Raw genomic sequence first — 13322 nt, 5'->3', positions numbered from 1 at the left:
ATATTTTACATTAAGAGAATTTAGAATTCGGCTAAGCGACACAATGTGCAATCTAATTTGGTATTGAATTCGCCATCCACGAGTTTCAAACCTAAGATCTCTTACTTACAAGTAAAGATGAATATTACTAGACTGTAGTACTGAATAGTGGTAATTTTTGGACTTACATCATGCCAAAATCCATATGAATTCGATCAATCAGCAAAAGAGATCTTTAGGTTTTTTTTTTTTTTTTTTTTTTGGTCAAAAATGGGATTTTTGATTTGGTTAAAAATGGTTTTTTAATTAGATTATCAAAAATTGGTTTACCAAGCAATGAATCCAATTCATACTTTGAGAGTTAAAACTTAAAAGTCATCTTCAAATGTAAAAGTAAATTACTTGGTGAATAAAATGTCATCATGTGCATCAAAGACTCTTTTCCAATTCACTTTCCAACTACGAAGTGGGAGGTTCTTTCTGGAATTCTAGTTAATATCAGGTTGACATCTTAACGGTCATTATTATTTGACTGTCTGTTGCAAGGTTTGCTTATGGTTTCCGTTAACTTGCTTCTGAATAAACAGGAAAGGAACATGTGATAAATAAAATATCCTTCGCCCATAAAAAGAAAATAAACAGAAGATCCAAATAATATTGTTTTAAATTTAACGGCGTTTGGCACCAACCACAAAAACCATCTAAAATAAAAAGGGTTGCAAAACCTTTGCATTCTTATGCAAGTCAATTATTGCCACGGCAATACTATTCTCTCTCTCTCTCCATTTGTCTCTTTTTCTCTCTCTGAGTTCGTGGTTCAATTAAAGCTTGGTCTTTCATATCCAACTCCACCATCAGTTTGTAAAGCTAGGGTTGCATGGAGTTGTAAGATTCTTAGCTACGCATTGTACATATATATACATACATATGTATCCTTAGCAAATCATAATTGGCACAGTTGATCATCTCAAAAGGTTGACAAGTAGCCTTGATCATTTGTTGCAATCGGTTATCTTTGCTGAGGTTTCTGGTGCTCCTAAACTCCCATCAAGATTTCTGGTTTCATTGCATTCAAGGTACTTACTCATCTATCTATTTGTTATTTTCCTTGTCATATTCTTGTCGATTCTTTCGTTGACCAAAAAAAATATTCTCATCGATTCTTTACTGATCATAGAGTCCAAAGCAGAAACTCGTACAATCCTATCATGGGAGAAATGGCTGGATTCCAATTGGGCGTTATTGGTGCACTGTTTCTTTCAGTGGCTTCATCTGTCTCTATTGTTATATGCAACAAAGCTTTGATGAGCAATCTCGGCTTCCCTTTTGGTAATAGGTCAAATTCTCTTTCCTCATTTGGTAATAAACTAATTTTTTTTTTCTTTTTTCATTTCAATAATCCTTTTTTTTTTTTTTTTTTTTTTTTCTCCCAGCAACAACACTTACCAGTTGGCATCTGATGGTAACATTTTGCACCCTTCATGCGGCACAACGTCTCAAATTTTTCGAGAGTAAATCAATTGACATGAAGACTGTCATGCTCTTTGGTATTCTAAATGGTGTTTCCATTGGACTGCTAAACTTGAGCCTCGGATTCAACTCCATTGGATTCTACCAGGTAATTTAATTTAGTTTTCTAGTTTTAGGTCATATCTGTACGAGAAAGATGAGCGGTAAATATAGTACATGTAGCACCGTCGAGTGTCATATGTTCTGCACAATTGTCTTTGTTATAACATTTTGGATTCTTGTTTTTGCAGATGACCAAGCTTGCAATTATACCCTTTACTGTGTTACTGGAAACTCTTTTCCTTAAAAAACAATTCAGGTATCAAGCATTTTTAAATGGAAGTTCCACAAGTTATATATATATATATATATATATATATATGTATGTATGTATTTCAAAATTAGTAACCCTTTTATTTTTATCTTAATAATTGCAGCCAGAAGATCAAGTTTTCTCTCTTCTTATTAGTTGTTGGAGTTGGAATTGCCTCAGTGACAGACCTCCAGCTCAATTTTGTTGGAACTATTCTCTCTCTTCTAGCCATCGTGACAACCTGTGTTGGACAAATTGTATCCTTGATATTCTTTTTATTTTATTTTATTGCACTTCAAATTTTTATTCTTTATTTTCCAACTACCTTCTGTTTTCAAGTCTCTTTTGGGTGGCTCATCTGGCTCAGTTGCTTGTAGAACAAGTTAATTCTTAACTAAGCTTCCAATTCAGCTAACAAACACAATACAGAAAAGGCTCAATGTCTCCTCTACTCAGCTTCTCTACCAATCAGCCCCTTTTCAAGCAGCTATTCTTTTTGTATCAGGCCCTGTGGTCGACCAGTTCCTCACCAAGCAAAATGTCTTTGCCCATAAATATTCTTCCATAGTTTTGGTAGGTAGATTCTTCTTTTCATATACTAATTGCAATTTATATTTCCATGATTGATTTCAATTAAAATAATAACTGTTCTGGTATATATAATATGTCAGGCCTATTAAGATATGAAGAGTAATGGTTATGATTGATAATCTGAAAAAAAATATATATACATATATATATATATATATAATTGTTAAAAGCACTCTGAAAATCTAATTATGCACCCCCAAACTCTATAATTAGAAAGAAAAATACAATTACAAGGAGTACATAATTAGGTTTCTGGAGTGCTAATAGTAGTTTATATAGCATATCAGACTGCTTAAGAAGTGAATAAGCATGATTAATTTCAATGAAACATTTTCACGATTCATAGTTCTAGTTGATATAAAATATGACAACGTAACATATCAACCTATTTAACAAGAGAAGTTGCTCATCTAAATGTTAAAATACATATAATTGAATGTTCTCTTGCCATACGTTGTCAAATAATCAATCTACATCATCAATTAGGTGGATGCTTATTTTAATATGTGGCTTCAGATTCTAACATATTTCTGCATTATTTTTTGCTTATGTGTGCAGGTATTCATCATACTCTCATGCCTAATAGCTGTGTCTGTAAACTTCAGTACCTTCTTAGTAATTGGCAAGACATCACCTGTTACATATCAAGTGCTAGGCCACCTCAAGACATGCCTTGTTCTAGGGTTCGGCTACACATTACTTCATGACCCTTTCACCGAGAGGAACATAATTGGAATTCTAGTTGCCATTTTTGGGATGGGATTGTATTCATATTTCTGTGCCCAGGAAAACAAGAAGAAACAAGCTGGTGGTGACCTCTCATTGGGATCTCAGATCAAAGATAAGGATGGCACTCCACTTTTGATCCAAGATAAAGACAGCCATGAGGTTAAGAAATTAACTAAGAACTCTCTTGTTTGATTGATAGGGTTTTATCAGATCATATGGCTGCATGTGTATTATTGCACTCTGAGTTTTCAGTCTTTTCCCCATAAGCTGTAATTTGATTTTTATTCTTTTGATTAATAAATTTACCCTTTACATATGTACAATTACCCCTTTTTTTTTCCCCTCTGTTTTTCTCTCTTCTTTTTGGTCTTATAATTTGTTTAGGGAAATGGTTCCCACGCCCTTATTTTTATTTCTGGTACTTGGATTGGATAAATAAAAGAATGAATAACAGAAAAAAATTAGCAATACTGTGAAAAAGAAAAATATTATGCCAAAGTAAAAAATGATGTTAGAAAATCGATTTCCTTGTATATAATAGTGCTTACTTTATTGAAGGCTGTTGTATATTATTCGTCTGGTCCACTATGAAATTGGGCTAAATGAGAAGCCTTGTTTCTCAACTACCCATACTAGTTGTGAGTCCAAAATATAGGCCCCGTTAGTGCAAATGAGCACTTATTCTATGTAATTGGGTAAGAATTGGTCTTGTTTTTCTAAAATTCTTAAGCAATGAAGTGTTATTTTAGGAAGATTTTTTAGTGTGCTGAGAATATAACCTGGTACTTGGCCCACCTGCCTCAAAAAACTCTTTTTCTTTTGCTTATTCTTCCATTCAGTTTTTTTTTTTTTTCATCATATTACCGAATGTTCTTTCTCTACTGTTTGAGATGATTTTCATAGTCCACAAACTAGTGCTAATTATAACACCTCCTTCCATAACTCCTTTTTTGCTTATAAGTACATAAAGGGCATCCATGGCAATATTGTTGAAATAGTGTTGTCAAAGTTGTATTGTATTGGTAAACGAAAATGGCAAGCAAAATTTTGCATTTTTAAATTTTGAGAATTATGTCTGGTAGTTTACACTAAGAATGATGCTCTGAAAAAAGAAAATCGTGAAAGATGTTATGAGAATGAAAGAGACAGTAAATACCTGTGATGGGAGTGGGGTGTGAGTCATAGCAAAGGTGGCGGTGGCGGAAATGGCAGTTAGGATGATTATGGTGGTGGTAGTGGTGGAGGCAATGGAGGTGTTCAATGACAATGATAACGAGTGTGGTAATTATGACTAAATTGGTAAGATAGTGATGGTGATGGCAATGATAATAGCGGGTGTGGTGGTTGAGATGACCTTAGTAAGGTTTCGAACTTATGATGCCATATGTATAATTTATTTTTCCTAATACTCTTACTTTTTTTGTTTGTGAGAAAACGGGGACAAAGCCCAAAAAATTCAAAATGGCAGAGGCCTGGAAATACCTGTAACTTTGTTTTGTACATGGCGTACATGAAATTCTCATATTCCATATATGTACAGGTTTTAATGGCATGATTAGGGTTGGGCACTTAGAACCGAAAATTGAAACACGAACCAAATCAAACTGTATCGAACGGTTTGGTTTTCCAGTTTTGAAACGGTTTCTATTTTGAACCGAACCGCAACATAGAAAACGGTTTGGTTTCGGTTTTGGCTTTTGAAACTGCACTAAAACCAAATTGCACCACAAATATTAATAAACATTTAATTAAATATCCATATTAAATTTCATGTTTTAATTGGTTGTTTATTAGAATCCATGTACTTAGTATGTACTCAACCACACTAGAATATCATCATTCATCACTTTCTTTCGTTCATTAACTTGAAGGACCTTTGTTATTTTATACCATCACAGACATACACACGTATATCTACAAGGGTGGACTAATCTTGTCATCAAGAGTCGAACAATGATCTAAAGAAGTCCACTCATTTGAAGCATGATATCACATATTCTAGTATGAAAGTTTCGCTCATGTTTAATGAATTCAAAGTTATTCAACTTGTTTTATGTTATACCTTGTACGAGACACCCTTTTATTTCACAAACATGTTTTAACATCACAACTACATGCAACATGCTAATTGTTTACATAACAAATGTCTTTTTTCCTATTGAATGTTTATTAATATGTTAAATTGCAAATTGTACATTTTTTCTTAAAAACCAAACCGAAACCGTTTGAAGCTGTACCGAATCAAACCAAATGGTTTGGTTTCATTTTGGATTTGGCTTCAAAACTGAACCAAACTAAACAGCAAAAAAATTCGGTTTCGGTTTCACTCCAAGCTACACCGAACCAAACCGTGCCCACCCCTCACATGAGTATTCTTGTATTCATCACTTTGGTTACAAACACTTCAATTTTCGTACTCCCACTTATTTTCATTAATTTCAATTAAGATTAACTTCGATAACTATCATTCATGATATTTGACTTTGAAACTCTTCTAACAAAATAGAGATTAAGTGCTAGTAAAAATACTTTTAAATAATTAAAAACATTTTAAGATAAAATGTTTTTGGAACCAATCACTTCAAGTGTTTTTGAAATCCAATAACATTTTCTCTAAAAACGTTTCAATTATTTAAGAGTGAAACTATCCACAAACCCCTTTTATCTCTCACACACCCTATTAATTTCTATCATTTGGTCTTCAACAAAACACTTACCAAACAAGCTTTTAAATTCAAAACTTCTTTTGACAACGTAAAGATTTAGTTTCACTGGAACAAATTCATTCAATAAATTATGAGAGTAAGTGGTACAATAGTTCTACAGCTGATGGATCTCCATTCCTCAATTAACTCAAAATTAGAAATGGAACTAGCGTAGGATGTATGCAGCAGTAGCCCTGGGAATGTGAAAGAAACAATAGCACCAGGGCACAAGGAGCATTGCATGTAACAAAACAGCAAGTGCGGATAGGCAGAGGGCTCCACTCTTCTTTGGCCCCCACCTTGTATTATTATTGTAATTTTATAAAATAGTAGCAATAGTTCGTTAATTTTAACTTAATTGGAATCTTGATCTCTCAATTAAAAATCTGTGACTATTAGTCTATTAACTCGTTAAAATGTGCAATTTCCGTCAACTTTGTTAGAACTTCCGTCAAAATAAGTTATGGTGGAAGGACGATTGCTGCAATTGAATTAAAGTTTGGAGATCATTTCTTTAATTAGGTAAAAATTATACTACCATTGCTCCAGTTGAGTTAAAACTGAAGGAACATTGCCACAATTTTCTCATTTTGGTTTTTAATATTTGCTTATTAATTCAGCTTCATGTGACTTATTTTGACAAAAATTCTGATAAAATTAACAAAAAGAATCATTTGTTTTGATGAGTTTAAAGCAATGGACCACTATTGTCCAACCATGAGATAAGAGGGACACCTGTGTCGCACTCGCACAGTCGCACTACCAACAATGCAAAACTAGCGTCCCCAGAACACCTTTGACCCAATATTCTAACTATTTCATTCTTTCCATACGACCAAACTTTCCATTTGGAGTAGCGCGCGCACAATTATACACACACGGATGGATACACTCTTTGTCTTTACATGACCATCCTCACAGACAACCGCAGAGAGATTGAGAGAGAAAATCCTGAGAAAATCAGGGTGTTTGGTTGCTGAGAAAATTTGAATCCGGGTGGGTGGGATAGACCTGCCTTTTCAGGATCTGTAAAGGTTCTGAAAGGTGGGGACCTCATCCGTCATCCCTCATTCTTCGTCCTCCGTTTGTCTGCTGCAGTCCCAACACCGTTTATGAACACAACACCCTCGATTTCGATACAGGTATCGAATTTTGTTCCTTTCCGCCCTTTTTTCGCTCCCCTTTATTGTCGTTAGGGTTTCAATTTTGTGGGCTCTTATAAGTTTGCATATTTCCATATCTCAGCTTTGTAATTCCGGAAATGTCTGGTCTTTGTTTTGAATTTTGAGGTTTTGGGTTCTAATCCTGTTTGATAGGAAAATAAGAGAATTTTCTGGGAAAATTTTGCACCAGCTAATAGAATTAGTTTAAAGGTGTGCTGATAGATACTCATTTTTCATTTGATACATACATACACATATATACATATTTTTATTTTTGTGAACTCTTTTGAAAGATGCCAACTTTGGATATTGTTGATTTTGTTGTTTGCAGCAGTGGTTGGAGAATAGGAATAAGGTGTATGGATCTTACTCTGAAATTCTCTATCCTGCTGTTGCTTCTCGGATTCGGTATGTATGAATTGAACACAACTTATGTCTCTTATACTTGCTCTTAATTGTTCTTATCATTTCGTAATTTATAGTCTTCAAGTTAGCACTTTTGGTCTTGGTAATATTGTACACTAAATATATGTTCAGGGCGGTTTAGGTGGGATTGTCTGGAGTGAACCTTATGCAATTTGAACCCATTTGAGTAACAAACGAAATGGGGACCGTGCTGTTTTGAATAAATTGTTTTTGGTTACTTTCTTTCTGTTTTCTTTTGGTTCGTTTCGTTGCAATTACTTGCCTAGTTATATTGGTCAGGATGCTATTCTTGGGGTTCTTATAACTCGTCCACACCTTCTGTATCAGCAAATGCTTCGCCTTTTAGGAATGATTTTGGTCATTGTGAAAGACTAGTCAAAAAATGGGCTTCTTCTTCACTTGAACAAGAAGTTAAAGAAGACAAACACACACTGGGGGATTTGCTGTTTTTTCTTCATGTCCCCAGAACAGGAGGGCGTACTTATTTCCACTGGTAATTCCACATAGGTCCAACTTTTAAGCTAGATTGACACCCATAATTTTGACAACTGTATTAATGCATGGTTCTGGCTATAAATACACTTGCAGTTTCTTGAGAAAGTTGTACTACAGCTCTCTGGAATGCCCTCGATCTTATGATAAGCTGCGATTTGATCCTAGGTAACATCTTGAGTTCTATTTGTTAACTTTTGTTCTTGACATTTTCAATTCAGTGAATTCTCGATCCTTTAGCATCACTTAAGTTCTAAGTTCAAATAATTTTGTCAACTAAGAATTAGTAAACTCAAGTATATACTATTTTATTTTTGGGCATTGAAATGTTACAAGGGTGTGATTGATTTACAGTTGAGATGTCTGTAGGCTTCAGTGGTTTGTAGAATTGTGTTGAGAAAGTTTTGCAGGAAGGCTGTTTTTATTTGGAAAATAAACTTGACAGATACAGTAGAATTTGGTAGCTCCATTTCTTGGAGAGGGGAAAGGTTTATGATTTATCATTTCAGCCATCTTTTTCTATGTTGACTGTGTTATTCTACTTGTTGAGTCATAAGTTGGAGAAAAATACAATTAAAAGAAGAAAAATCACAAGGTTATCATATGTGCTTCTACTAGGTTTGCATCTTAAAAAGTAAAACTAAGCCTGAGGTCAGCTACTAAGTTGGATGCTGACAGAACTATAATATTCTGTCACCCTTTTATTAACCCTTTCCTTTCCTAATTTTGCATATATTTGCATTTTTAATAGATGTTAATTCTGTACCCTTTGCAGAAAGCGACATTGCAGGTTGTTGGTTACTCATGATGACTATAGCATGATGTCTAAACTTCCCAGGGAGAGAACATCAGTTGTGACAATACTTAGGGATCCGATTGACCGTGTTTTTAGTACTTACGAATTTTCAGTAGAGGTAGCTGCTAGGTTTTTGGTACATCCTAATTTAACTTCTGCAACACAAATGGCAAGACGTATACGTTCAAAGACTAAAGGAGTAAGCACGCTGGATATCTGGCCATGGAAATATTTGGTCCCGTGGATGAGGGAAGACCTTTTTGCTCGGGTATGTTATTTTGGTTATGTACTGCTTGGACGAGTTGACCTTTTTGGTTCTGCAGCTCTCATGCACCTTTGGGATATTTCTGCTGAAGTGCAGTATTTCTTCTTCGCATATTATTTGTAATGTGCTGACATTTCTGGACAGAGAGATGGTCAAGAGCATAGAGGCTCAGGTGATATTCAGAGCAGTGACCCGTACAACATGGAGGAAGTTGTGATGCCATTACACGAGTACATCAAGGACCCTATAGCTCAAGAAATTGTTCACAACGGAGAAACATTCCAGGTTGTTTATCCTCCTATAGTTTTGTATAACATCATGGAAATCTTTAGTGCTTATTTTTAGTTTGCTCCATCCATGACTTGTGAAAATGCTAGAAAGCTTTTGCTTAGAGTCTTAGATACTAAATAGTTGCTTATTTTTCTTAATAATGAGATTCCTCCTTTTGTTTGATTTTTCTTCTATGTGGACCCCCTAGTGGCTATAAAATGATGAGTTTATGAGATTTCGTTATGTTGAAGCATCACTACGCACACATCTGCATATAAGACTTTAATTTATTATATGGTTGACTTTCTAGTTCAAAAGGTTGCAGGATTGACAAACAACTCCTATCTATCAGAATCACATGAAGTGCGCCATTGCGTACAGAGGTATAAACATCTTGGTGAACATGTCCTGGAAGTTGCAAAGGTAATTAAAATGAAGTTTGAAAATTTTCCATGGTATTTTCAATTTTGTTATAAATGTTGTTACTCTCATAATCCATTTTCCCGTGATTGTAATCACTGTAGCGATTTGTAAATTTTTCAGAAGAGGTTGGATGATATGTTATATGTTGGTCTCACTGAGAAGCACAGAGAATCTGCAACCATGTTTGCAAATGTAGTTGGCGCCCAGGTGATTTCACAGCTAGGAGGATCAAATTCTAGCGAGGAGAGTGCTGCTAACAGCAATTCCGGTCAGTGTGGCATCTACTTAAAATTTCTGTTATTTAACCTTGTTCAGGTGTAGTACTCTAAAAAAATATGGAGTTGTACTATTTGTTCAGCGTTAAGAGCACAACGAAGTTCAGAACATTGAGTTCAACTTTGAACTGTGTAATGCCTCTAGCTGAGTATTTTAGGATTACCAAATTATTTGCATAGTACTTTGGGTAACATGTTGATTTTTTATAATTGCTATATAGGATTGATTTACACTACAATCTGGCATTTATCTTATTCCTCTGCTTGTGCTACAGAACAGAGCTACTCAGTTTCAGATTCCAAGTCAGATAATAATGAACTTCGGGTAATTAGAAAAGACCATCATCAGTACGTGGATTGCTTCGTATTTGTAAATTGATTTAGCGGCTTTCTTACTGCAGTGTTTCTGTATATGACAGGACAGGACCCCAAATGGAAAGAAAAGTGAGATTGCTTCACCTGACACTGTTGAAGCAGTGAAAGGAAATGTAAGCCATTTTGCATATTGAGTTATTGACACAATGATAGTTGATCTGGCTTCCACTTTGTTGACTTTGATCCTCTCTACACCTTATTAGATGACTGTGGGAGAGCTTATGGAAGCTTATGAAGACTGCATTTCTAGTTTACGAAACACCCAAGCAAACCGGCGCACCTCTTCTTTGAAGAGAATCTCCCCGGCAAACTTTACAAAGCAGGTAGCATTAAGTTTCTAGTTTCTTCAAAGTAGATGGTACAATAGATGATGTTTTGCATCATTCATTAATTTGTGTGCACAGCATCCATTCATCCTTGTACTCATTCTCTTCTTGGTTAGATGCACATGTAATCTAGAACATATATGAACCTGTGATTTATCGGAAATAAATATTGTAAAGCCTGTTGCCCTTGTTTGCATGTTGGTTTGCAAACTACCTTCTAAGCACTTGAACTTGCTATATCGGTGTTGAGTTGCTATAACCCACCTTTTTTGCTTCTTTATATATAAAGGGTAGTTCTATCCACACACCCATTTTACTTCTCGCACGCTCCTCAATTTTTGACCATCGGATCGAATGAAATGAAGATCAATGGCCAAAAATTAACAAGGGTGTGTGGGAGGTAAAATTGGGTGTGTGAATAGCACTATCCTATGTAAAGGGAGAGGGGGAGTTAGGTGAAACTATCAAAATACCAAAAATAACCCTTTAGTGCTAAAGTGAACAAGACACTCATATAATACGGATAAATTAGTAAACTGTATAATTAAACACAAACCAAGGAGAACTACATTGGATGGCCAATTGGCATGTGCGACGAATTGCTAAGAGGCAAAATACTCAATTTGGGCCCTCTCTTCTTTTAGATGTCATTCTGACCCTTAAAATTTACAGGCACGGCTCCAGGTTCCCAAAATGGTCCTCCAGCAGATAAGGGAACTTAATCATCTTGATGTGGAGCTTTATAAATATGCGCAAAATATCTTTGCAAATCAACATAAGCGTACTTTTGGCATCACGGTAAGTCTCTTTTTCAAGGCTAATAATTCCCTATGCCAAATACATATGCATGTGGCAGGATGTGTTAGACTAGACTATCTTATAGTGTGTGCTTTTTATCTTAATTGGTAAATTTACAGTCAACCATCACATTTTCAGTTTTGTCAGACTAAAAATTAGGCCGGGGAAGAGAAAATGTAAATATGGTCGAAGAAAATAATTTGTGATTTTTAAGAAAATGAAGCCTTTTATAGCGGTGTTCATGTTTAGAAATTGTTTAGATGTTTTACAGGTGGTATCCACCATCAACTTTTAAACTCTGTTATAATGGGGTTTCGGAATTGAAATAGTAATTGTTGCTGGAAATTGTTAATGGTGGTTTGGATTTAGAATATAGAAAATCTTTCTTTAGGCTGCTTGACCTCAAGTCTGTCTTGTGAATTGTATTCAACCAAGCATCATGGTTATTCTGTCCAATGTCATATCCCGACTATTTCTCTATCATGAGAGAGTAGCTTGGGTTTATTCCACAAGTACGATAACCATTAGACATTCACTGGGAACCTCTATCTAGTCTCCTTATTAGTGCATATGTGGTTATTTTCTTTTATGCCTATTTCATGTTCCAGCTTTTATATATCGCCTTGAAGTGTGGTGATAGCCTTGTTCTTGAACACGTTGCCTACTTATTTTACGTAGTCTGTACATAATCATTGAACTGATCCTGTACTCTTGACTTTTTACAAAATAGGATTTCATAATGATTGCGATGCTTTGGCCACATGGCATGTTCCCGAACATATCTGCTTCATTATTTTGTTTAGCTGTTTACGGAAAACTGAAGTTTGTATTTCTGTGTTGTCCCGTTGGGGGGAGATGCAGGAAGAAATTTAGCCTTCTTAGCACCCCAACTAATTTGATTCAACAAACTTAGTTCCATCAACTAATGCATCGAAATTGCAGGGAGTTGGGGAGGGGATGCAGAGCAGCACATATGGCGCGGGCATAAAAGTCCTCTCGTTAGGCGCGACTCTTGTTTTACTTCTTTTGGCCTTCTATGTATTTGTTAACGCCCAAAGAAGAACGTCAAAGGTTAAAATATGAATGTACCTTGATAGACTGTTAAGGATCACACCGGTTTAGAAATATTGAGAAACTGAGATGGAAAGAAGGTATCACATTTGCTTAAGTGTTCATCCTTTGTGTTTATTTTATGTGTGTTTTTTAATGTAGGTCCAATTAATTACGGTGGAGGTCTTCGTTTTTGGTCGTTTGCTATCAGTCCTAGACGAGAAAGCTAACAGCTTCATACTTTTTTCATGGTGCATACAAGGACATGACATATTACTATATGACAAAAACAAGCACTCCAATTTCTTTACCAAGGACAATTGACCTTCAATTTATGTTTTTTTTTTAAGAACTTAGGACACTCAATCTTTTAACCACCAATGGAAATAACCTTTATCGCCTTCTTTTTACGCTCAAAAGACAGGAGATTGCAAAGGAGTTTCTCCTCGATTTAAGTGTTTGATTTACAAAACTTTGTATTTATAATCATTATTGTTTATATTATATATCATTGTGTGAATATCATCTTTGTAAAAAAATAAATTAAAATTAAGTTTGTTCAATCAATCACTAATAATAAATAGATAGATGTTCATAATTCTTTTATTGAATTTGTCCTTTTATTTTTGTAGAGTTTGATGACTAAATGATTGTATATTTTATTATTTTTTACAAAGATGATATCTATAGGGTGCTTTATAATATTAATGGTACCGATTATAAGCCTAAAGTTCCATGAATTGGCTACGAAGTAAATTGATGAGGAACTCTTCCTCAACTATGGATGAGTCAAGTTAATTCCGATACATTTCAAAGAAAAGGGTACATTTTATATTA

The 13322-nt window shown here is 34.9% G+C and overlaps 2 protein-coding genes across 8 annotated transcripts; both read left to right on the top strand.

Moving 5' to 3' along the window:
- The first annotated feature begins 1187 nt into the window (after positions 1-1187).
- On the top strand, positions 1188-3453 carry LOC137716575 (UDP-xylose transporter 1-like). The gene is made up of 6 exons (XM_068456028.1): positions 1188-1308; positions 1413-1597; positions 1740-1807; positions 1926-2058; positions 2213-2374; positions 2951-3453. Exons 1-6 carry the CDS (start codon positions 1188-1190, stop codon positions 3311-3313), a joined length of 1032 nt encoding a protein of 343 aa, XP_068312129.1. The 3' UTR covers positions 3314-3453.
- Positions 3454-6616: 3163 nt separating this feature from the next.
- On the top strand, positions 6617-12824 carry LOC137715389 (protein-tyrosine sulfotransferase-like). 7 transcript variants are annotated; one of them, XM_068454700.1, is made up of 15 exons: positions 6617-6968; positions 7143-7199; positions 7321-7397; positions 7695-7908; positions 8004-8075; positions 8683-8971; positions 9113-9253; positions 9557-9661; positions 9782-9929; positions 10212-10261; positions 10356-10424; positions 10515-10634; positions 11310-11435; positions 12378-12506; positions 12648-12824. In XM_068454700.1, the coding sequence occupies exons 3-15, from the start codon at positions 7349-7351 to the stop codon at positions 12807-12809; spliced, it is 1674 nt and encodes a 557-aa protein (XP_068310801.1). In that variant the 5' UTR covers positions 6617-6968; positions 7143-7199; positions 7321-7348; the 3' UTR covers positions 12810-12824. The 7 variants fall into 7 exon arrangements, with proteins under 7 accessions (XP_068310801.1, XP_068310800.1, XP_068310799.1 ...); XM_068454703.1 differs by having other exon boundaries at positions 6619-6968; positions 7743-7908; XM_068454699.1 differs by lacking the exon at positions 7143-7199 and having other exon boundaries at positions 7324-7397.
- Positions 12825-13322: the final 498 nt, after the last annotated feature.

The sequence above is a fragment of the Pyrus communis genome, chromosome 14 (assembly GCF_963583255.1).
Source record: "Pyrus communis chromosome 14, drPyrComm1.1, whole genome shotgun sequence".
NCBI lineage: Eukaryota > Viridiplantae > Streptophyta > Magnoliopsida > Rosales > Rosaceae > Pyrus > Pyrus communis.
Note: the sequence above shows the minus strand (reverse complement) of the source record. Positions and strands in the feature narration are given on the sequence as shown.